This window comes from Pleurodeles waltl, chromosome 6 (genome assembly GCF_031143425.1).
Source record: "Pleurodeles waltl isolate 20211129_DDA chromosome 6, aPleWal1.hap1.20221129, whole genome shotgun sequence".
NCBI lineage: Eukaryota > Metazoa > Chordata > Amphibia > Caudata > Salamandridae > Pleurodeles > Pleurodeles waltl.
In genome coordinates, this window is record NC_090445.1 from 34,316,388 (window position 1) to 34,341,644 (window position 25,257).

Below are 25,257 nucleotides of genomic sequence, written 5' to 3' on the forward strand. Positions count from 1 at the left end.
GGCCTTACAGCCCTAAGGCAGGGTGCACTATACCATAGGTGAGGGTACCAGTGCATGAGCACTGTGCCCCTACAGTGTCTAAGCAAAACCTTAGACATTGTAAGTGCAGGGTAGCCATAAGAGTATATGGTCTGGGAGTCTGTTTTACACGAACTCCACAGCACCATAATGGCTACACTGAAAACTGGGAAGTTTGGTATCAAACTTCTCAGCACAATAAATGCACACTGATGCCAGTGTACATTTTATTGTAAAATACACCACAGAGGGCACCTTAGAGGTGCCCCCTGAAACTTAACCGACTGTCTGTGTAGGCTGACTAGTTCCAGCAGCCTGCCACACCAGAGACATGTTGCTGGCCCCATGGGGAGAGTGCCTTTGTCACTCTGAGGCCAGTAACAAAGCCTGCACTGGGTGGAGATGCTAACACCTCCCCCAGGCAGGAGCTGTGACACCTGGCGGTGAGCCTCAAAGGCTCACCCCTTTGTCACAGCCCAGCAGGGCACTCCAGCTTAGTGGAGTTGCCCGCCCCCTCCGGCCACGGCCCCCACTTTTGGCGGCAAGGCTGGAGGGAACAAAGAAAGCAACAAGGAGGAGTCACTGGCCAGTCAGGACAGCCCCTAAGGTGTCCTGAGCTGAAGTGACTCTGACTTTTAGAAATCCTCCATCTTGCAGATGGAGGATTCCCCCAATAGGGTTAGGATTGTGACCCCCTCCCCTTGGGAGGAGGCACAAAGAGGGTGTACCCACCCTCAGGGCTAGTAGCCATTGGCTACTAACCCCCCAGACCTAAACACGCCCTTAAATTTAGTATTTAAGGGCTACCCTGAACCCTAGAAAATTAGATTCCTGCAACAAGAAGAAGGACTGCCCAGCTGAAAACCCCTGCAGCGGAAGACCAGAAGACGACAACTGCCTTGGCTCCAGAAACTCACCGGCCTGTCTCCTGCCTTCCAAAGATCCTGCTCCAGCGACGCCTTCCAAAGGGACCAGCGACCTCGACATCCTCTGAGGACTGCCCCTGCTTCGAAAAGACAAGAAACTCCCGAGGACAGCGGACCTGCTCCAAAGAAAAGCTGCAACTTTGTTTCCAGCAGCTTTAAAGAACCCTGCAAGCTCCCCGCAAAAGGCGTGAGACTTGCAACACTGCACCCGGCGACCCCGACTCGGTTGGTGGCGATCCAACACCTCAGGAGGGACCCCCGGACTACTCTAAGACTGTGAGTACAAAAACCTGTCCCCCCTGAGCCCCCACAGCGCCGCCTGCAGAGGGAATCCCGAGGCTTCCCCTGACCGCGACTCTTTGAAACCAAAGTCCCGACACCTGGGAGAGACCCTGCACCCGCAGCCCCCAGGACCTGAAGGACCGGACTTTCACTGGAGGAGTGACCCCCAGGAGTCCCTCTCCCTTGCCCAAGTGGAGGTTTCCCCGAGGAACCCCCCCCTTGCCTGCCTGCAGCGCTGAAGAGATCCCTAGATCTCCCATTGACTTCCATTACAAACCCGACGCTTGTTTCTACACTGCACCCGGCCGCCCCCGCGCTGCTGAGGGTGAAATTTCTGTGTGGGCTTGTGTCCCCCCCCCGGTGCCCTACAAAACCCCCCTGGTCTGCCCTCCGAAGACGCGGGTACTTACCTGCAAGCAGACCGGAACCGGGGCACCCCCTTCTCTCCATTCTAGCCTATGTGTTTGGGGCACCACTTTGAACTCTGCACCTGACCGGCCCTGAGCTGCTGGTGTGGTGACTTTGGGGTTGCTCTGAACCCCCAACGGTGGGCTACCTTGGACCAAGAACTGAACCCTGTAAGTGTCTTACTTACCTGGTAAAACTAACAAATACTTACCTCCCCTAGGAACTGTGAAAATTGCACTAAGTGTCCACTTTTAAAACAGCTATTTGTGAATAACTTGAAAAGTATACATGCAATTTTGATGATTTGAAGTTCCTAAAGTACTTACCTGCAATACCTTTCGAATGAGATATTACATGTAGAATTTGAACCTGTGGTTCTTAAAATAAACTAAGAAAAGATATTTTTCTATATAAAAACCTATTGGCTGGATTTGTCTCTGAGTGTGTGTACCTCATTTATTGTCTATGTGTATGTACAACAAATGCTTAACACTACTCCTTGGATAAGCCTACTGCTCGACCACACTACCACAAAATAGAGCATTAGTATTATCTATTTTTACCACTATTTTACCTCTAAGGGGAACCCTTGGACTCTGTGCATGCTATTCCTTACTTTGAAATAGCACATACAGAGCCAACTTCCTACATTGGTGGATCAGCGGTGGGGTACAAGACTTTGCATTTGCTGGACTACTCAGCCAATACCTGATCACACGACAAATTCCAAAATTGTCATTAGAAATTGATTTTTGCAATTTGAAAAGTTTTCTAAATTCTTAAAAGACCTGCTAGGGCCTTGTGTTAGATCCTGTTTAGCATTTCTTTTAGAGTTTAAAAGTTTGTAAAAGTTTGAATTAGATTCTAGAACCAGTTTTAGTTTCTTAAAAAGTATTCCAACTTTTAGAAGCATAATGTCTAGCACAGATGTGAATGTGGTGGAACTCGACACCACACCTTACCTCCATCTTAAGATGAGAGAGCTAAGGTCACTCTGTAAAATAAAGAAAATAACAATGGGCCCCAAACCTACCAAAATACAGCTCCAGGAGCTTTTGGCAGAGTTTGAAAAGGCCAACCCCTCTGAGGGTGGCAACTCAGAGGAAGAGGATAGTGACTTGGAGGACAATTCCCCCCTACCAGTCCTATCTAGGGAGAACAGGGTCCCTCAAACCCTGACTCCAAAAATAATAGTCAGAGATGCTGGTTCCCTCACAGGAGAGACCAACACCTCTGAAATCACTGAGGATAACCCCAGTGAAGAGGACATCCAGTTAGCCAGGATGGCCAAAAGATTGGCTTTGGAAAAGCAGCTCCTAGCCATAGAAAGGGAAAGAAAAGAGATGGGCCTAGGTCCCATCAATGGTGGCAGCAACTTAAATAGGGTCAGAGATTCTCCTGACATCCTAAAAATCCCCAAAGGGATTGTAACAAAATATGAAGATGGTGATGACATCACCAAATGGTTCACAGCTTTTGAGAGGGCTTGTGTAACCAGAAAAGTAAACAGATCTCACTGGGGTGCTCTCCTTTGGGAAATGTTCACTGGAAAGTGTAGGGATAGACTCCTCACACTCTCTGGAAAAGATGCAGAATCTTATGACCTCATGAAGGGTACCCTGATTGAGGGCTTTGGATTCTCCACTGAGGAGTATAGAATTAGATTCAGGGGGGCTCAAAAATCCTCGAGCCAGACCTGGGTTGATTTTGTAGACTACTCAGTCAAAACACTGGATGGTTGGTTAACTGGAAATGAAGTGTGTAACTATGTTGGGCTTTATAATTTGTTTATGAAAGAACACATTTTAAGTAACTGCTTCAATGAAAAGTTGCATCAGTATCTGGTAGACCTAGGTCCAATTTCTCCCCAAGAATTGGGAAAGAAGGCAGACCACTGGGTCAAGACTAGGGTAACCAAAACTTCCACTGGGGGTGACCAAAAGAAAGGGGTTACAAAAACTCCCCAGGAGAAAGTGGGTGACACTAGAAACAAAGAAAAAGAGTCCTCTGTAGGCCCCCAAAAACCAGAACAGGTGGGTGGGCCCCAAGACACAACCCAAAACAAAGGTGGGTACCAGGGTAAGAACTGGGATGCCACTAAGGCATGGTGCCACAACTGTAAACAGTCTGGGCACCACACCAAGGACGCTTCTTGTCCCAAAAACAAACCCCAGAACAAGATTCCAGGGGTAACCAGTGTAGCCATGGGAGACGACTCCTCAGATGAGGAGGTCTTCATAGCCTTCAACTGGAAACAGGGCCCAACAGGTGAGTTGGAGATTCCAGAGGGAAGTAGACACTTCCACCACCTACTGGTGAATGGAATCCCAACCACTGCCCTGAGAGACACTTGTGCCAGTCACACTATTGTGCATGACAGGCTGGTGCTCTCAAACCAGTACATCCCAGGTGAGACTGCCAGGGTAAGAGTTAGCCTAGACAGGGTCACTAAGAGACCTGTGGCTTTAGTGCCCATAGAAGTGGGTGGCACTCTTAGCTGGAGAAGGGTAGTAGTCAGTACAGACCTCCCCCTTGATTGTCTCCTTGGAAATGACTACCCAGAGGTTAGTCAGAGCCCAAGAGAGGAACTGGTCCAGTGCCAGTCCTCTCCCAAGGATTCTGGAAGTCCTGCCTCTGCAGTAAATGCAAGCAGACCCCAGAAGAAGAAGAAAAGAAAACAGAGTAGGAAGGGTGGACAACCTTTAGCCAAGGTTACAGCAAGCCAAGGAGATTCTGCTCCAGTAGGGGAGAACTCCAAAAATGGCCCTGATAAAGTCCAACCTGACCCACAAGAAGTCCTGGCTAGTCAGGCAACTGTTAAACCTGAGTGGGTGGCTCCTCAGCTAACAGAAGAAAGAGTGGAAGAAGGGTGTTTACTACAAGATGTGGTAACCCCCCACTCTAATACAGCAGACAGGCAACCTGAACCCAAAGAAGCCTGTAACTTAGCCCCTTCCCTTTTAGGTGAAGAGCTAAAGGTGTGGTTCTGGGCACTGACAGCTGTCAGTGGCCTCTGCTGGGTGTTAGCCTTTATGGCTGCACTATCCTTGGCATGGTGGTCTGACCCCATGCCAAATAACAAGTTAGGCCCCCTGACCCTGTTGGTCATGGTGGGGTTACTCCAGCTCTGGGTAACCTCTTTGGGTAAGCTAGGGGTGACCCTGGCTAAGATAAGATTAGCAGAGGTGGATACCTCTGACCTCAAAATAGAGAGAATGGGTGAAGACATAAAAAGCACAGACAAGAGGCAGTTCAGACTAGGTCCTATCACTGTGGAAGTGGGTCAGTTCCCCAGAGGGAATGACCTGAACAGGAGGATGTAAGGCAGAGTAGGCCCTGCAACAAACCAGCCATTTCCTCTACTCTTCCTCGCCTGACAGACTAGGAAGACTCTTCCAGCGTTGGCTGAGTCTCCTGGCCTGTGGGCTGGGGGGGGCTTGTGTAAAGAAATGGCTCCCTGTTGCAGTTACCCCCCACTTTTTGCCTGATACTGATGCTGACTTGACTGAGAAGTGTGCTGGGACCCTGCTAACCAGGCCCCAGCACCAGTGTTCCTTCACCTAAAATGTACCATTGTATCCACAATTGGCACACCCTGGCATTCAGATAAGTCCCTTGTAACTGGTACTTCTAGTACCAAGGGCCCTGATGCCAAGGAAGGTCTCTAAGGGCTGCAGCATGTCTTGTGCCACCCTGGAGACCTCTCACTCAGCACAGACACACTGCTTGCCAGCTTGTGTGTGCTAGTGAGGACAAAACGAGTAAGTCGACATGGCACTCCCCTCAGGGTGCCATGCCAGCCTCTCACTGCCTCTGCAGTATAGGTAAGACACCCCTCTAGCAGGCCTTACAGCCCTAAGGCAGGGTGCACTATACCATAGGTGAGGGTACCAGTGCATGAGCACTGTGCCCCTACAGTGTCTAAGCAAAACCTTAGACATTGTAAGTGCAGGGTAGCCATAAGAGTATATGGTCTGGGAGTCTGTTTTACACGAACTCCACAGCACCATAATGGCTACACTGAAAACTGGGAAGTTTGGTATCAAACTTCTCAGCACAATAAATGCACACTGATGCCAGTGTACATTTTATTGTAAAATACACCACAGAGGGCACCTTAGAGGTGCCCCCTGAAACTTAACCGACTGTCTGTGTAGGCTGACTAGTTCCAGCAGCCTGCCACACCAGAGACATGTTGCTGGCCCCATGGGGAGAGTGCCTTTGTCACTCTGAGGCCAGTAACAAAGCCTGCACTGGGTGGAGATGCTAACACCTCCCCCAGGCAGGAGCTGTGACACCTGGCGGTGAGCCTCAAAGGCTCACCCCTTTGTCACAGCCCAGCAGGGCACTCCAGCTTAGTGGAGTTGCCCGCCCCCTCCGGCCACGGCCCCCACTTTTGGCGGCAAGGCTGGAGGGAACAAAGAAAGCAACAAGGAGGAGTCACTGGCCAGTCAGGACAGCCCCTAAGGTGTCCTGAGCTGAAGTGACTCTGACTTTTAGAAATCCTCCATCTTGCAGATGGAGGATTCCCCCAATAGGGTTAGGATTGTGACCCCCTCCCCTTGGGAGGAGGCACAAAGAGGGTGTACCCACCCTCAGGGCTAGTAGCCATTGGCTACTAACCCCCCAGACCTAAACACGCCCTTAAATTTAGTATTTAAGGGCTACCCTGAACCCTAGAAAATTAGATTCCTGCAACAAGAAGAAGGACTGCCCAGCTGAAAACCCCTGCAGCGGAAGACCAGAAGACGACAACTGCCTTGGCTCCAGAAACTCACCGGCCTGTCTCCTGCCTTCCAAAGATCCTGCTCCAGCGACGCCTTCCAAAGGGACCAGCGACCTCGACATCCTCTGAGGACTGCCCCTGCTTCGAAAAGACAAGAAACTCCCGAGGACAGCGGACCTGCTCCAAAGAAAAGCTGCAACTTTGTTTCCAGCAGCTTTAAAGAACCCTGCAAGCTCCCCGCAAAAGGCGTGAGACTTGCAACACTGCACCCGGCGACCCCGACTCGGTTGGTGGCGATCCAACACCTCAGGAGGGACCCCCGGACTACTCTAAGACTGTGAGTACAAAAACCTGTCCCCCCTGAGCCCCCACAGCGCCGCCTGCAGAGGGAATCCCGAGGCTTCCCCTGACCGCGACTCTTTGAAACCAAAGTCCCGACACCTGGGAGAGACCCTGCACCCGCAGCCCCCAGGACCTGAAGGACCGGACTTTCACTGGAGGAGTGACCCCCAGGAGTCCCTCTCCCTTGCCCAAGTGGAGGTTTCCCCGAGGAACCCCCCCCTTGCCTGCCTGCAGCGCTGAAGAGATCCCTAGATCTCCCATTGACTTCCATTACAAACCCGACGCTTGTTTCTACACTGCACCCGGCCGCCCCCGCGCTGCTGAGGGTGAAATTTCTGTGTGGGCTTGTGTCCCCCCCCCGGTGCCCTACAAAACCCCCCTGGTCTGCCCTCCGAAGACGCGGGTACTTACCTGCAAGCAGACCGGAACCGGGGCACCCCCTTCTCTCCATTCTAGCCTATGTGTTTGGGGCACCACTTTGAACTCTGCACCTGACCGGCCCTGAGCTGCTGGTGTGGTGACTTTGGGGTTGCTCTGAACCCCCAACGGTGGGCTACCTTGGACCAAGAACTGAACCCTGTAAGTGTCTTACTTACCTGGTAAAACTAACAAATACTTACCTCCCCTAGGAACTGTGAAAATTGCACTAAGTGTCCACTTTTAAAACAGCTATTTGTGAATAACTTGAAAAGTATACATGCAATTTTGATGATTTGAAGTTCCTAAAGTACTTACCTGCAATACCTTTCGAATGAGATATTACATGTAGAATTTGAACCTGTGGTTCTTAAAATAAACTAAGAAAAGATATTTTTCTATATAAAAACCTATTGGCTGGATTTGTCTCTGAGTGTGTGTACCTCATTTATTGTCTATGTGTATGTACAACAAATGCTTAACACTACTCCTTGGATAAGCCTACTGCTCGACCACACTACCACAAAATAGAGCATTAGTATTATCTATTTTTACCACTATTTTACCTCTAAGGGGAACCCTTGGACTCTGTGCATGCTATTCCTTACTTTGAAATAGCACATACAGAGCCAACTTCCTACAGTCTGTCCCTCCTCAACCACTTGTTTTGCCCTATTTTGTAAGTCCTTGGGCAGATGTTCAATGAGATGTTGCATCTCGTCCCAGTGGGCTCTGTCATAGCGCGCAAGTAGTGCCTGGGAGTTCGCGATGCGCCACTGGTTTGCAGCTTGTGCTGCGACTTTTACCAGCTGCATCGAACTTGCGGCTTTCTTTATCTGGGGGTGGTGCATCTCCAGATGTGTGAGAGTTGGCCCTTTTCTTAGCTGCTCCTACAACAACAGAGTCTGGTGGCAGCTGTGTAGTGATGAAAACCGGGTCCGTAGGAGGCGCCTTATACTTTTTTTCCCACCCTTGGTGTGATTGCCCTACTTTTGACCGGCTCCTTAAAGATTTCTTTTGCGTGCCGGAGCATACCAGGGAGCATAGGCAGGCTTTGGTATGAGCTGTGGGTGGAGGAGAGTGTGTTGAATAAGAAATCATCCTCGACCTGTTCTGAGTGGAGGCTTACGTTGTGAAATTGTGCTGCTCTAGCCACCACTTGAGAGTACGCGATGCTGTCTTCTGGTGGAGATGGCTTTGTAGGGTATGCCTCCGGACTGTTATCTGACACTGGGGCGTCGTATAGGTCCCATGCGTCCTGATCTTGGTCACCCTGGCTCATGGTGGTGTGAGCTGGGGAGTGTGATGGAGTTTGTGCTGGTGAAACGTTAATCACGGACGGAGGAGAGGGTGGTGGGGTAACTCTTTTCACCACTTTTGGTTGTGGTGTTTGTTCCGTCTGGAACTCCAACCTTCTCTTTCTCCTAATGGGGGGAAGGGTGCTTATTTTTCCTGTCCCCTGCTGAATGAAGATACGCTTTTGCGTATGGTCCACATCAGTTGCTTGTAGCTCTTCCTCAAACCTATGCTTCTGCATTTGGGAGGTTAGCGAGTGCTCTTCTGTATAAGAGCCTGAAGCTGGGTCGCTTGCAGTTTGTTTCGGCATCGAAACTTTGTCTGCGTGTTTTTTCGGCTCCGAGGTGACTTTTTTCCTTTTCGGGGCCGAAGCCTCTCGGCGTCGATCTGTTTCGGTGCCGCTGTCTCGGCGTCGACCCGTGTCCACACCGGCATCTCGGTGTCGAGGCTTGTCTCCAGCACTTTCTCGGTCCCGAGAAGGCTGCGTGCCGGTGTCTCGACCGGAGTCGGACGATCTCGGCACTGTTTGGGCCTTTTTCGGTGCCGACGGTCGGTCACCGAATTTATGGGTCGAGCCATGGCCTGGTGGCAGTGGCGTCCCCTGGGCCTTGTAAATGTTCCTCTGAGTGGATTTCGACGTCTTACTCACGGTTTGTGTATCGTCGAATCCTTCGGAGTCTGAGTCTTGGATCGAGAAGGTACCTTCCTCTTCCTGTTCCTCGAACTCCCGTTGGGCTGTCGGTGCGGACGCCATCTGAAGTCTTCTGGCTCGACGGTCTCGGAGTGTTTTTCGGGACCGGAACGCACGACAGGCCTCGCAGGAATCTTCGCTGTGCTCAGGTGACAGGCACAGGTTGCAGACCAAGTGTTGGTCTGTGTAGGGGTATTTATTGTGGCATTTGGGGCAGAAACGGAACGGGGTCCGTTCCATCGGCGTTCTTCAGCACGCGGTCGGGCCGACCAGGCCCCGACGGAGGATCGAAAAACTACCCCGAAGGGCACCGGAGCTCTTCGATCTTCGATGCGGTGTGGAATCTAAGTACGCCGATCCCGAACGCAACAATACCGACGAAAATCTTCCGAAATTAGCTAATTTTCCGTTCCGAAACTCGGAGCGACAGGAACACGTCCGAACCCGATGGCGGAAAAAAAACAATCGAAGATGGAGTCGACGCCCATGCGCAATGGAGACAAAAGGAGGAGTCACTCGGTCCCGTGACTCGAAAGACTTCTTCGAAGAAAAACAACTTGTAACACTCCGGCCCAACACCAGATGGCGAGCTATTGCAGAACATGCGTATCTACAGCGACAGATGCCATCGAACATAGTTGTTTAGTCTTTCTGATGTTTTTTGTTCTGTCAATGTAATACATCAATGCTCTTTTGACATCTAATGTATGTAGTGCCCTTTCAGCTACGGTATCTGGCTGTGGAAAGAACACTGGAAGTTCTACTGTTTGATTTAGATGGAACGGTGAAATAACCTTTGGCAAAAATTTAGGATTGGTCCTTAGGACGACCTTATTCTTGTGTAGTTGTATAAAAGGTTCCTGTATTGTAAACGCCTGAATCTCGCTTACTCTTCTTAGGGAAGTAATGGCGATGAGAAATGCCACCTTCCAGGTTAGGAACTGTATGTCGCAGGAGTGCATGGGTTCAAAAGGTGGACCCATAAGTCTAGTTAGGACAACATTTAGGTTCCATGAAGGAACAGGTGGTGTTCTTGGTGGTATAATTCTCCTAAGGCCCTCCATGAATGCTTTAATGACTGGTATCTTATATAGGGAAGTTGAATAGGTAGTCTGCAGGTATGCAGATATTGCTGCAAGGTGTATTTTAATGGAAGAGAAAGCCAGGTTAGATTTTTGTAAGTGAAGCAAGTAACCCACTACATGTTCTGGAGTTGTGTGTAATGGTTGTATTTGATTAATATGGCAGTAGCAAACAAACCTCTTCCATTTACTTGCATAGCAGTGCCTGGTGGATGGCCTTCTTGCTTGTTTTATGACTTCCATACATTCTTGGGTAAGTTGTAAGTGCCCGAATTCTAGGATTTCAGGAGCCAGATTGCTAGATTCAGCGATGCTGGATCTGGGTGTCTGATCTTTTGGTTGTGTTGTGTCAACAGATCTGGCCTGTTGGGCAATTTGATGCAGGGTACTACTGATAGGTCTAGCAGCGTTGTGTACCAGGGTTGCCTTGCCCAAGTTGGTGCTATCAATATGAGTTTGAGTTTGCTTTGACTGAGTTTGTTTACCAGGTAAGGAAGGAGAGGGAGAGGAGGAAAAGCGTAAGCAAATATCCCTGACCAGTTCATCCATAGGGCATTGCCTTGGGATTGTTTGTGTGGGTATCTGGATGCGAAGTTTTGGCATTTTGCTTTCTCCCTTGTCGCAAACAAGTCTATCTGAGGTGTTCCCCAGAGTTTGAAATAAGTGTTCAGAATTTGGGGGTGAATTTCCCATTCGTGGACCTGTTGGTGATCTCGAGAGAGATTGTCTGCGAGTTGATTTTGGATCCCTGGTATAAATTGTGCTATTAGGCGAATTTGGTTGTGAATTGCCCAACGCCAAATCTTTTGTGCTAGCAGGCTTAACTGCGTGGAGTGCGTCCCCCCCTGCTTGTTTAGATAATACATTGTTGTCATGTTGTCTGTTTTGACGAGAATGTATTTGTGAACTATTATTGGTTGGAAAGCTTTTAGTGCTTGAAAAACTGCTAGAAGTTCTAGGTGATTTATATGCAGTTTTGTTTGATGTACGTTCTATTGTCCTTGTATGCTGTGTTGATCGAGGTGTGCTCCCCACCCTGTCATGGAAGCATCTGTTGTTATTACGTATTGTGGCACTGGGTCTTGGAAAGGCCGCCCTTTGTTTAAATTTATGTTGTTCCACCATAGAAGCGAGAGGTAAGTTTGGCGGTCTATTAACACCAGATCTAGAAGGTGACCCTGTGCTTGTGACCATTGTGATGCTAGGCACTGTTGTAAGGGCCTCATGTGCAGTCTTGCGTTTGGGACAATGGCTATGCATGAAGACATCATGCCTAGGAGTTGTAGTACCATCTTTGCGTGTATCCTTTGTGTTGGATACATGCGTTGTATGATGGTGTTGAAATTTTTAATTCTTTGTGGACTTGGAGTGGCTACTCCTTTTGATGTGTCTATTATAGCTCCCAGGTATTGTTGTACCTTGCGCGGCAGAATTTTGGATTTTGTGAAATTGACGGTGAACCCTAGTTTGAAGAGGGTTTGTATGATATGATTTGTGTGATTTGAGCACTGTATTAACGAATGGGCCTTGATTAGCCAGTCGTCTAGATATGGGAACACATGTATTTGCTGCCTTATGTGTGCAGCGACTACCGCTAGGCATTTGGTAAAGACTCTTGGTGCGGTTGTTAATCCGAAAGGCAGTACCTTGAATTGGTAATGTATTCCTTTGAATACAAACCTTAGGTATTTCCTGTGCGATGGGTGTATTGGTATATGGAAATAAGCATCCTTGAGGTCTAAAGTTGCCATGTAGTCGTGTAGTTTGAGCAATGGCAATACTTCTTGTAGTGTGACCATGTGAAAGTGGTCTGATTTGATGAAAGTGTTCACTACTCTGAGGTCTAGGATTGGTCTCAGCGTTTTGTCCTTCTTTGGTATCAGAAAGTACAGTGAGTAAACTCCTGTGTTTATTTGTGTGTTTGGCACTAATTCGATTGCATTCTTTTGCAATAGTGCCTGCACTTCTATCTCCAGGAGATTGGAATGGTGTGTTGTCAAATTTTGTGCTTTTGGTGGTATGTTTGGAGGGAATTGTAGAAATTCTATGCAATAACCATGTTGGATAATTGCTAGAACCCAAGTGTCTGTAGTGATTTCCTCCCATGCTTTGTAATAATGACTTATTCTTCCCCCCACTGGTGTTGTGTGGAGGGGGTGAGTGACATGTGAGTCACTGTTTAGTAGTAGGGGTTTTGGGGCTCTGAAATCTTCCTCTATTTCTAGGGAATTGCCCTCCTTTATATTGTCCCCGAAAACCTCCTCTATACTGTCCCTGGTAACTGGACGGTGTTGCTTGTGAGGTGCTGGCTTGTGTGCTCTGACCCCGAAACCCCCCTCGAAAGGGCGTTTTACGGAATGTGCTGTAATTCCCTCTGCTCTGCGGGGAGTAGAGTGCGCCCATGGCTTTGGCAGTGTCCGTATCTTTTTTGAGTTTCTCAATCGCTGTGTCCACTTCTGGACCGAACAGTTCTTTTTCATTAAAAGGCATATTGAGAACTGCTTGTTGAATCTCTGGTTTAAATCCAGACGTTCGGAGCCATGCATGCCTTCTGATAGTTACAGATGTATTAATTGTCCGTGCAGCTGTATCTGCAGCGTCCATGGAGGAGCGGATCTGGTTGTTGGAAATGGTCTGTCCCTCCTCAACCACTTGTTGTGCCCTATTTTGTAAGTCCTTGGGCAGATGTTCAATGAGATGTTGCATCTCGTCCCAGTGGGCTCTGTCATAGCGCGCAAGTAGTGCCTGGGAGTTCGCGATGCGCCACTGGTTTGCAGCTTGTGCTGCGACTCTTTTACCAGCTGCATCGAACTTGCGGCTTTCTTTATCTGGGGGTGGTGCATCTCCAGATGTGTGAGAGTTGGCCCTTTTCCTAGCTGCTCCTACAACGACAGAGTCTGGTGGCAGCTGTGTAGTGATGAAAACCGGGTCTGTAGGAGGCGCCTTATACTTTTTTTCCACCCTTGGTGTGATTGCCCTACTTTTGACCGGCTCCTTAAAGATTTCTTTCGCGTGCCGGAGCATACCAGGGAGCATAGGCAGGCTTTGGTATGAGCTGTGGGTGGAGGAGAGTGTGTTGAATAAAAAATAATCCTCGACCTGTTCTGAGTGGAGGCTTACGTTGTGAAATTGTGCTGCTCTAGCCACCACTTGAGAATACGCGGTGCTGTCTTCTGGTGGAGATGGCTTCGTAGGGTATGCCTCCGGACTGTTATCTGACACTGGGGCGTCGTATAGGTCCCATGCGTCTTGATCTTGGTCACCCTGGCTTATGGTGGTGTGAGCTGGGGAGTGTGATGGAGTTCGTGCTGGTGAGACGTTAAGCACGGGCGGAGGAGAGGGTGGTGGGGTAACTCTTTTCACCACCTTTGGTTGAGGTGTCTGTTCAGTTTGGAACTCCAACCTTCTCTTTCTTCTAATGGGGGGAAGGGTGCTTATTTTTCCTGTCCCCTGCTGTATGAAGATACGCTTTTGCGTATGGTCCACATCAGTTGATTGTAGCTCTTCCTCAAACCTATGCTTTTGCATTTGGGAGGTTAGCGAGTGCTCTTCTGTATAAGAGCCTGAAGCTGGGTCGCTTGCAGTTTGTTTCGGCACCGAAACCTTGTCTGCGTGTTTTTTCGGCTCCGAGGTGACTTTTTTCTTTTTCGGGGCCGAAACCTCTCGGCGTCGATCTTCTTCGGTGCCGCTGTCTCGGCGTCGAGCCGTGTCCACACCGGCATCTCGGTGTCGAGGCTTGTCTCCAGCACTTTCTCGGTCCCGAGAAGGCTGCGTGCCGGTGTCTCGACCGGAGTCGGACGACCTCGGCACTGTTTGGGCCTTTTTCGGTGCCGACGGTCGGTCACTGAATTTATGGGTGGAGCCATGGCCGGATGGCAGTGGCGTCCCCTGGGCCTCGTAAATGTTTCTCTGTGTGGTTTTCGACGTTTTACTCACGGTTTGTGTATCGTCGAATCCTTCGGAGTCCGATTCTTGGATCGAGAAGGTACCTTCCTCTTCCTGCTCCTCGAACTCTCAGTGGGCTGTCGGCGCGGACGCCATCTGAAGTCTTCTGGCTCGACGGTCTCGGAGTGTCTTTCGGGACCGGAACGCACGACAGGCCTCACAGGTGTCTTCACTGTGCTCAGGTGACAGGCACAGGTTACAGACCAAGTGTTGGTCTGTATAGGGGTATTTATTGTGGCATTTGGGGCAGAAACGGAACGGGGTCCGTTCCATCGGCGTTCTTCAGCACGCGGTCGGGCCGACCAGGCCCCGACGGGGGATCGAAAAACTACCCCGAAGGGCACCGGAGCTCTTCGATCTTCGATGCGGTGTAGAATCTAAGTACGCCGATCCCGAACGCAACAATACCGACGAAAATCTTCCGAAATTAGCTAATTTTCCGTTCCGAAACTCGGAGCGACAGGAACACGTCCGAACCCGATGGCGGAAAAAAAACAATCGAAGATGGAGTCGACGCCCATGCGCAATGGAGACAAAAGGAGGAGTCACTCGGTCCCGTGACTCGAAAGACTTCTTCGAAGAAAAACAACTTGTAACACTCCGGCCCAACACCAGATGGCGAGCTATTGCAAAACATGCATATCTACAGCGACAGATGCCATCGAACATGCAGTTTCTCTCTAGGTGGAATACGTCCCCTAGAGAGAGGAGCCTTGGAAACCTCAACGTGCAGAACTGCTGACACTGCACATTCTCAGAGTGAAGAGATTGCACCCCAGGTTCTACTTACTCACATTAGAGATCTTGAGCCCATTACACCTATAGGAATCATTCAAAAAGTTGTAAATTGTGTTACAAATCCCACTGCTAGAATTTTGCAGATAAAAAAAATAAAAAATAAAAATAGGTAATTGTACTTACCAGATGAATGAACCCCAGGCTGAAAATAATCAATGGGTGAACGACCTTGCATCATCCTCGGATCCATGTATGGAGGAATCATCATCCAGCGCGGGTCAAAGTTCATATGCGGCATGGGTGGTGGAGGTGGCCGTCCAATTGAGCCAGGGTATATTGTTTTCTGCTGCTGAGGAGGCAGCTGTTGCTGCTGCTGCTGAGAAACAGACTGTGGCTGAGGCTGCTGCACATGACCAGCGGATGTCAAGTTTAGAACTTGCTGCTGCTGTTGTTGAGGTGAAGAAGGAAGGTTGTTCATGGCAGGTTGGCTGAGTTGCTGTTGCCAATGTTGCTGCTGTTGCTTAAGTAACTGCTCCTGCAATTCCACAAATTGAAAAAATAAACACATGCACATATGTGGACTCATTTGGGTCACGAAGAGACCCTGATTAACGTGGTAATGTAATAAAAACATTTTTAGAGATACTCACAGATGAGCTGTATGATTGGTACTAGCTGTGTTTATACAGCTCAGCACTACCGGTTCCCTGTCTTATGCTCCTTAAAGTATCACATATCTACTCTTGCTATTTACCTTCTTGTGGAATATCAAATATGGTACACTTCAGCCTAACGATATCAGTGCATTATGAGGAAGTCTGCCCAACAATCTGGTCCCTCCATCTCTTAGTATTGTTAATTCGGTCTCATTCAAATGTGTATTTTGAAGACCGCTTATGTCCATAAAACAATTTGTCTTAAGTAGGCATATGTTTGGTGTTGTTTGATAGCCACGCCTAATCCACTCACATTCCAAGACAGAATGTTGTAGGGACCTGGTTGCCCACTATCTGTTACCATTATTAGTGTTCAGAAGGGAGATATGACCTGAGACAGTAAAAAATGCTTCACGTTTGTATTTATACAACTTAACATGTTTCCAGGACCCTCTGAACAATTCCCAACACCACTTTCCTAGTGGTGAAGAAATAATGCCTCCTCCATATGAACATCAGTAATAAACAGTGAGCTAGGTTTGTCCATTTCAAACCCTACAGCCCATATTGTGGAAGCTGGGGGGTTCCAAATATGCATGCTCTTGGTGATGCCCCATAGCTTAATGGATTTGCTCTCCCACCAGCAGTCAGACTTTTCTGCCCACTCTGTTCCACAAGTCTAAAAATCATTACATGCAACCCATCAATCCCAAAAGTGTAGATATCTGGATCTTCAAACAATATTATCTAAAGCCTTAGGCATAATCAACGAAGCCAGTCTGTCTTCTACCTCAGTCTTTTTTTTGATCCATTAACTCAGCAGCAGCCTTGACTTTGGTCACATGGTTCTTGCAGCTCAACAACCATGCCTGTCCTCTCCTGTTCCCCTTGTTTTTTGTGGGTGTGAAAACCTCATCTTTTGCTCCATTTTCTGGAGTGCTGCTTTTGCTCCCTCTTCTAAAGAGAAAACGTAGGAGGGATCACTTGCAGTCACTCAGTTTTGCTGGCTAACTAGTTCAAATGTTTGGTGAAGTTGGCACAGCTATTTAACATTTATGAAAGCTCCTCATTGTCCCTTTACTGCTTTTGTGCAACCAGGGAAAAATGTTCACTTTGCTGCCCTCTATGATTCAAGGGACATCTGTTTTGAAACCTGCAGATTGAGATCTTGGTTACTAAAATAAAGAAGTATGGACAATGTGGCTCTTGGGGGATCTCCCAGCACAGGCGGTCTTGCCTGGAACGCAGTAGGCCAATTCAACGGACAGGAATTTTGAGGTATTACCGTTTAAAAATGTTTGTGAAAACAAGACTCACTCTAAGAGCTCAACATTAGTGCTTTCTGCTATGCCCATTATGTCTACATTATTGCGCCAGGATCACTATACTGCATCTTCCTTTCTGTCAGTCAACAGGTGGATGCCATGTATTCTTTTCTTTTGGTAGTTTTACATTAGGTATCACATTTGCCAGCGTGGGTTTTTTTCAACAACCCTTTCAGAAATTTTCTGTGGTTGGTTCCAAGTTGAATGACATCCAAAGCAAATTAATCAATCTAGGCCTCGAGTGCTTTCGTGGTCTTCTGCAGGATTTTGACTGTACGTTCCTCTAGTGCTAATTCTGTGTTGCTTCTTTATTTTCCCACAGCTTAAGTTCTAGGCTTTCTCTGGTTTAATAGTCATAGCAGTTTCAGGATGCACTAGCCTCGCTTCTTTGGTTTCAGGTTTCTTCCTGTTTGACTAGTAATTACTGGTGCTGTATCCAGGTGCTGTGGTTCAATGTTATATTCTATAATGCATTAATGGTAAGATGCTCCTCCCTGTCTGAGAAAACTGACTTTTTACTGGTTTCACCCCCACTTTTTAAAATACCCTGATCTCTGATAATCAGGACTTGGTGCATGTGCTCCGACTCTTAAAAGGGTACATGGTGAATCGGCTTACACCCAACTGACAGTAACTTAATTTTAAGTCCCTGTTATAGGGTACCGGGGTACACAGGGCCCATAAGTTAGTGTCACCTCAGGGATTGCAGCATGTGTTCTGCCACCCTGAGAGGGATAAGGTAGAACATGGGTCCCAGTCTGCCACTGCAGACTGGAAGGGCAGTTCAAAATTGTTAACTTATATTTTCCATTTAAAGCAATGGCAAAGCACAAATTTGCTTTCTAATATGTGTAAGTCACCCCTACAACAGGCCTATCGAGTTTTAAGGAAGGGCGCAGCATATTAGCAAAGTAGAACACATGTTTAACATGTTCGAACAGTAAATAGCCACAATTATTGTTTCTACTGGAAGATAGGTTGGTAGCTCCACTGCCATGTATAGAATTACATGCTGACATCTGAGTGGTGCTAACTTCTGACTGGGACTACCAATAATGGTACTTCAACATATCAAACAACTTATTTGGTTAAGCCTAACTTGATGCCCAAGTTGAAACTAATGCAAATTGTTGTCACATGCAACTTTAAGAAAATAGCTACTATGTTGCCCAAGTTTTCCAGTGGCAATCTGCAGAAGCTGGCCACAAGACAGCCTTCTGCACTCCTGGGGAGACGCATGAACAACTCCCAGGAAATTTAACAAGAGAGGCCTGTCACAAGAGTAGGTGTTACCTCCTCCTGGCAGAAAGCAACACTGGGTGATGGCCCAAAAGGCAAGCTTCAGAGGGGAATCCAGCTTTGAAGGATAAGTAGCAAGCACACTACTAGTAGGTAGACAGGATGGCAGTGGGGACCAGGGGCAAAACCACTTGCCTAACAGGTTTCCCCATAGTGTGTAGTTCAGTGGTAGCCACACTAGGGTGGGCTACCAAGCTCTCGAGACAGAGAAATGGTTGAGCCATCTTGAAAGTAAGCTGAATAGAGCAGTTAGGGATAGTGAACTGCCACACTTCACAGGAAGCTGTCATCAGGTGGGAGGGATCCAGGTAGTCCGTGGCCTTCCGAGGGTCACTTTCTCAGTATAAAAGGGGCACCCCTGACACCCAGAACTCAGATCTCGTTGGATGGAGAAGAGGACTGAAGGAGGACCGCCTTGTTGCACCAAGGTCCCAGTGAAGAGGCTGCACCAACATGGAATGTGCCTGCTGCACTTGGTGGCTAGCAAAGGAAAGGACTGTGCTTGCTGTTTCTTGTTCGTAGCAAGATTGATGCCTGTGCCCAGCCGAAGCAAGAGACAAGGTTCATTTGGCTGACTTCCTGTTTACAACAAGGGCTACAAGAGCTGAAGAAGTCTGCTGGGACGAGTTGGCAACCCAGATTCTTGGATCACAGCTCCTTGACATCATGCAGCCCAAGCGACCACAACCAGACCCTTATGAGTTCCAGTCTACTGGATTTGGGAAGAGCGTAAGAGGTGCAGGTTGGTCACCCAGCAGGCTACTTGCAGCCAAAAGAAGGGAACCACTGAAACCAATGTATCAAGCGACTGGTAGCCCATAGGCTACTGGACTTCGATCAAGATCAAGAGTACTCAGAGGTATATCTACCTCTGTGGCCAGGATCACATCACCAGGTCTGTGGACCGTACAATAACTTCAAGAAGTCAAATGCACAGCATCCTTGAGCATCTTCACCATCCTGTACCCATTTGTTTGAGGAAATGCCTCATTTTGTATGATCACCCCCAAACTTCAGACTAATGCTGCTAATGTTTCAACTCAAGAGTGCACTGAGCCCTGGTAGCTAGACATCAGTGCCTGAGCCCCGACTTGAAAGTGAGAATGTTGAAGTTGCTTACACCCAATTGGCATCAGCTAATTTACTTTTAAGTCCTTGGTATTTGATATGCACAGTACCCAGGGCTTGATTGTTAGAGGATCAACCCAGGGCTTGTAAATTAGAGGGTCACCCTAGGGATTATAGCACTTGTTGTGCCACCCTGGGAATAAAAAGGCAACATGTGGCTCCCAGTCTAAAACTGCTTTTCCAGTCTGCAGTGGTAAACTGCTAACTTGACTCTGCCATTTAAAAACATGGCAAAGCCCAAACCTCCCTCCGTAATATACATAAATCACCCTCATGGTAGGCCTAGCAAACCCTAAGGCTGGGAGCAAGATTTTCAGAGTAGAACGTCATTTTCACTGTAGAAAGACTTGGCAGCCCCATTGGCGAGTACATGATTAACACGCTTACCATTCAGCTGTGCAAACTCCTGAATGGTGTGACCAAAGTTGATACTCTAAGGAAGTGGTATTCAAAGTTCAAAGTTGTTAATGCCGCGCCCCCACAGTGGGGGGTGGAGGGGGGGTTGGGGAAAGACATCTGGCCCCCTCAGAATTTTTCCTAACTATTCTACTAGGGTGCTAATGTTTAATACGGCTGGACTTATTTAAACATTGCAGGTAAGTTCTGTTACCTTTTTTACAAATGTAATAAACATTGTTCTGCTTAAAACAAAGCACTTATCTGCATAATCCTTCTTTTGGCCAGATGCTGGAGCCTCGCCCGCTGCTTCCTTCTCCCCCACCCCCCACGATCACTTGAGGACCCCCTAGGAATCCCACCCCCCAGTTTGAAGACCCCTGCTTTAAGGTAGCAAACAACTTGGTACATATTATGCTCAACTTGATGCCCAAGTCGAAATGCAATGTAACTTGTTGCGACATGCAACTTTTAGAATATTGCCACTCTGTAAGCTAGTTTTCCAGTGGCCATTTGCTGAAGCTGGCCACAAAACAGCGATCTGCACACCTGGGAAGATGTTCTAATGGCTCCCAGGACAGGTAATTATAGAGGCCTGCTGCTAGAGGAGGCGATACCGCTGGCAGAAATTTGAAAATGAGATTACTAGTGGACTTGCTTCACATCTATTTGAGGACAATGTCCTATTATGGCTCAGATTCATTGATGATATTTTCATCATATGGAAGGCTCACATCACATGAGGGGATTTTCACTCAACTGTTAATCAGAACTCACACAACAGAGTTAGATTTTTTAAAAACCTACTCTGTGAACAGTGATCTACACTTAATCTATGCACATCCCTCACACCAAACACAGAATAGCCTGTTTGGATAATTATTCGAGGTGGTAGGATATGCAAAGATTCCGATTTTGAGGAAGAGGCATCCAACATTCGCACAGTTCTATCCAGAGAGGATATAGATGGTCAGTGATTCAGAAAGCATTTAACAAAGTTGAAAATAATAGGAATGATAAACTAAACATGAAACAAGTTGATTGAGTCAAATCACAAGTAAGTAGTAGTAGTAAGAAAATCAGCCACAATAATGTCAGGTTCCTTACCATATATAATCAAGAGTTCTCAGGTTTAGAAAATTGTGAAAACACCATTGGCATCTACTTAGATTGGACAGTGAACTAACCAAATATCTTAATACACGCCTGGAGGTGACTCTTCAAACAAGCAGGTCCCTTAAAGACATTTTATGTTAAAGTGATACAGCTATTCTAAAGAGGTCCCCACTAAAGAACTTATTTGCAACATCCATTTTTTTTTTAAATGTGGAAATTATATCTGCTGTGATTACACTTGTGGCAAACAGTTTTTATTTTTTTTATTTTGAAAAGAACCAGTATTACCCAATTACTGACCATCATCTGTAACACTCGTGTTTGTGTTTACGCTATCACTTGTGTATGTCAGAAAATGTATGTACGATCTAGGGTCGTTCGAGTTTAAAAAAAAAAAAAAAAAAAAGACTCAAAGAACATCTGAGGGTGTCCAAGAAACCTACTGAACGCTACCTTATGTCCATCTATTTAAGGAACTCTCAATGTGAAATAAATATGAAGGTTATTCGTTTGTTGCTACTGAACCTATGAAAATCACATAGGAGATGTAGCGATCGTGTACAACGTCTACATGAGTGCAAGAACTTTTGGATTCTCGAACTTCAGTGCCACACTTTTTTTTTCTAGTGTCACAATTCTTTCATGAATGGCTCATCTTTTTGTCATCAGATGCGGCAATCACGTCTTCTTCTGACCAATTTCAAAATGGATGCTTTTGTTAAACTGCAGTGATCACGTCGTCTGATTTTCTTTCAGAATGGATTCCACTTTACTCCCATTGTTGAGATGATCGCTACACTTGTAATCAGCAATATGTTTGCTCTTACATTCCTTTGTGACAATTGTGTAAATAGGGTTGATTGGTTGTATATCTGTACATGACTTCACATTTAACTAATGTAGTCCTACGAGTTATACATCACATTAAGAGTCTTTTTTTGTTTGCTGCAGTTTACATACCGCGATGCCTTCTCACTCTGCCTAGATGCCCCCTACTCCTATTATGCCAGATGGTCATTATTGCAGTCTGTATTTAATCTGATTACGTACCCCATTATGTGACTATCCTTTCCAGCATTTAGTGCTGATTTGGCTGAGTAATGGCATCTATAGATTTACTACTTTGCACACAACGACACGGTTATCGTGTTGGTAAGAAGGTTTTCAGATTATAATTGCTTTTGGTAGTGCTTTTACTTTTTGCAGTTTTGCTCTAGTATTTCTGTTTGGTTACACAATAGTGTTGCTTGCTATATGAGATAGTAGTCAGAGCACTTCTACACAGGGGCTGCTGCACATATGTATTATTGATTCAGTTATTTATATGTGCAACTTGGACAAGACGTTGAAGGCGTGTATCCACAAGGGCTATTCTTTTTTGAGGACTGTTTTTTTTTTTTATTTGTTAGATAAGACACTGAGTATATGACTGCACCTTTGACTTAAGGACCTTCTGGATTAGACTTGCAACATTTGTATACTGTAAGTGTATTTAGCCATAAGCGCGTTTGACATTTTAGAAACGGAACTTCTTTTAAGAGACAGTTTTGATGCATTATACCGCTGTCTTGCTTGGGATTAAGGAGTGTCATGCACATTGATTTTTCCCATTTGGACACCCCCCGTCTTTTGTTTTTTTTATAACTGAGTTTCTCCTCACATTAGACTTCTGTTCCTTTTCTAGATTAAGACCATCATTATTGTTTCTCAGTTTGTGATTTCTCTCACGTTGACATTTTTTGGGGGATTTTTTTTTCCTTCTTAGTAACATCTTGGATTATGTAACACTACTCAGTGCTCCATTAAATTAACCTTTAAATGACTTCTGTAATAGCCTTTGATGCATGTAAGTCCGTAAAACACATTTTTTGTGGAAAATGTTAGCCCTTATTCTTGGTTACATTTAAGTTTTTGATGCCTTATTTCTATACTGAATCAGGCCTTTATTATCTATTTGTCAGATGAAAAACCATATCAAGATTGCCTTTTAGTTCTAAGTAGGTAGAAATGCTTAATTATAGCTTTTGTTTACCACTAATTGAGTTCGCTATGATTTGATGTTTTCTGCTCTTCTAATGAGCGTGGATTTTTAAATATAATTATCCCACCACATTTCCATATTTTCAGCTCACCAATGGTTCTTTGGTTTACTTTTATATGACATATTTTTGGGAACTTTTCTCTCTAACCCTTGACGGTCTTCCTCTAATGTTTCCTCTAAATTTAATGTGGCATCTTGGGTTTCTTTCTGTATGAAGGGTCTTTTACATGAGATTCAGTCTATTTTTTTATTCTAGCACTTCCGAGGTGGACTTAAATATCTTGGGCTTAATTACTTGACATTTTCTTCAGTCTCTACTCCTTTTCCATTGATTCTTGTCACCTTTCTTCTGAGACTTTTTTCTAATAGTTTGGTTGCTATAGTAATAGTTTGCACTAATGAGCCTGATAGGCAATTGTTTACTTTATTCATTTGTGTTTCATTTTTGTTCATCTTTAGTCTTTCTTCTTCCTTTTCCTTAGACTAAAATCAATATAAATAAGGAATTTATCAATCATATTATTGATAATGATCATTGTATGATGGCTTTTACTATTATTTCTTAGCCCAGATGAAGCGACGCACGTATATGTTGGCCTAAGATTCAATAAGATTGCTGTGGAAAATAAAAATCAAGATCAACTTTGCAAATTTTTTTTTTTTTTTTTTTTTTAAATCAAAGTTCTTCTTTGTGGACAATGACTGAATATTTTAGAAGACCTCAAAAACAAGACTTGTGCTGTTAGCCCAAAAGGTGATCTTCAAAGGAAGAGCCACCTTTGTGGGGCAAATGGTGAACAAACTAAAGAGGGGCTGTTCTTTTGGTGGGTAGGCAGGTTAGCGTCAGGGAGAGTAAGGAAACCAGTTGACAAACCTATTTTTCAGGGGTGTGTATCCCCCTGGGTAGTCATTCCTTCGGGCTAAAACCTTTTCAAGGGAATCTGGGGTAGGTATTACTGCAGTTATTTCTGTTACTGTAGCTGACTGACTCTGGCTGGAAGCCAGTCAAGGGGACCAGCGAGGTCCTCAAATTGCTACCTCAGAAGGAGAAACAGGCACTTTTATTTTCTTGCTATACGTTTCTATGGAAGTGGTCCTGATGCAGGTGATACAGGATACTGAGGAAGCTCCAAGGTAGTGGAGAAGAAGAATAGGAGGAGGGGAACTACACCCCCTCTCCCCCCACCCCAATGCCAGGCAGGAGTACCCTCCAGAGCAAGCAGCTTATAAAGGACCAGCAGGAGCACTTGTTCCCTCCAGTCCTAAAGGAGATGTCCCTGGCCCTGGAAAGGAGACTGGCCCCCGAAGAGAGGAGATCCAGGCTGGGGATGAAGCCCAAAGAGAATGAGGGCAGTAACAAGGAGACTAAGGTACCCGACAGGGGTGCCAGAGAGGTCAGAATAACAAATGGGATCGTTCTTAGCTAAATCCTAGGGGAGGACATTGACAAGTGGCTAACCTCCTCTATGAGAGCTCTCAAGATGAGGAAATAGGTACATAATGGGGGCTACTACTCTGGGAGTTAGTTGAGTAGTTGGTAGGGGTAGACTGCTTACATTTGATGGGGTAGCAGAGTCCTACCCATACACCTGTAGAACTCTTTGGACTCAACCCTGATGAGTGCAGGCAGAAGTTTAGGACAACACGCAAGGGAGAAATGACCCTGTGTGGACTTTGTAGATGCTTCAGTAAAGACAATGGATGGCTGGATTCAGGGTAACCAGGAACATACCTATGAGGAACTCTACAATGTGTTGGTTAAGGAGCACATCCTTACAAATTGTCCCTCAGAAAGGTTATACCAGCATCTAGGAGACTCAAAGATACCTAGTCCCAGAGAGCTGGGAAAGGTAGTAGATGGGTTTAGTGGAATGGGGTAGAGTAAATTAAAGATGGGTGGAGTGGGGTAGACTGGAGTAGAGTGGAGTAGGGTAGACTCGGGAAGAGATGGGGTAGATCGGGGCACATTTGAGTGGGGTGAAGGTTGGAGTGGGGTAGACTGGAGTGGTGTGGAGCAGACTGCAGTAGAGTGAAGAGGGGTACAGTGAAGGTGAGTAGATTGAGGTAGGGTGGAGTAGAATAAATTGGAGTTGAATGAAGTAGTCTGGAGGCGAGTCTGAAGTACTTTGTGGTAGAGTGGAGTGGGGGTGAGACGGGCAGAAGAAGACTGGAGTAGAGACAATGAGTCGGGTAGTGTGGAGTGGTGCGAAGTGGCTTGGGGTAGACTGGAGTGGTGTAGAATGGAGTGCCACAGGGTAGATTGGAGTGGAACAGAGACTGGAGTGCAGTGAGGTAGAAAGGGGTGGGGTAAAGTGGTGATTGGAGTAAAGTGGAGTAGATTAGTGTGAGGTAGACGGAATGGGGTGGGATAGATTGGAGTGGGGTGGGATAGACTGGGGTGGGAAAGATTGGAGTGTGCTAGATT

The 25,257-nt window shown here is 46.6% G+C and overlaps 1 protein-coding gene across 6 annotated transcripts in view; it reads right to left on the reverse strand.

The window, feature by feature from the left end:
* The window catches only part of PRRC2A (proline rich coiled-coil 2A), a 1,008,219-nt gene that overhangs the window by 603,919 nt on the left and 379,043 nt on the right, over window positions 1–25,257 (reverse strand). For all 6 annotated transcript variants that reach the window (XM_069237153.1, XM_069237152.1, XM_069237151.1 and 3 more), the window contains exon 14: window positions 15,055–15,406. In XM_069237153.1, coding sequence (XP_069093254.1) covers window positions 15,055–15,406 — 352 coding nt within the window. The remainder of the gene's footprint in view (window positions 1–15,054; window positions 15,407–25,257) is intronic.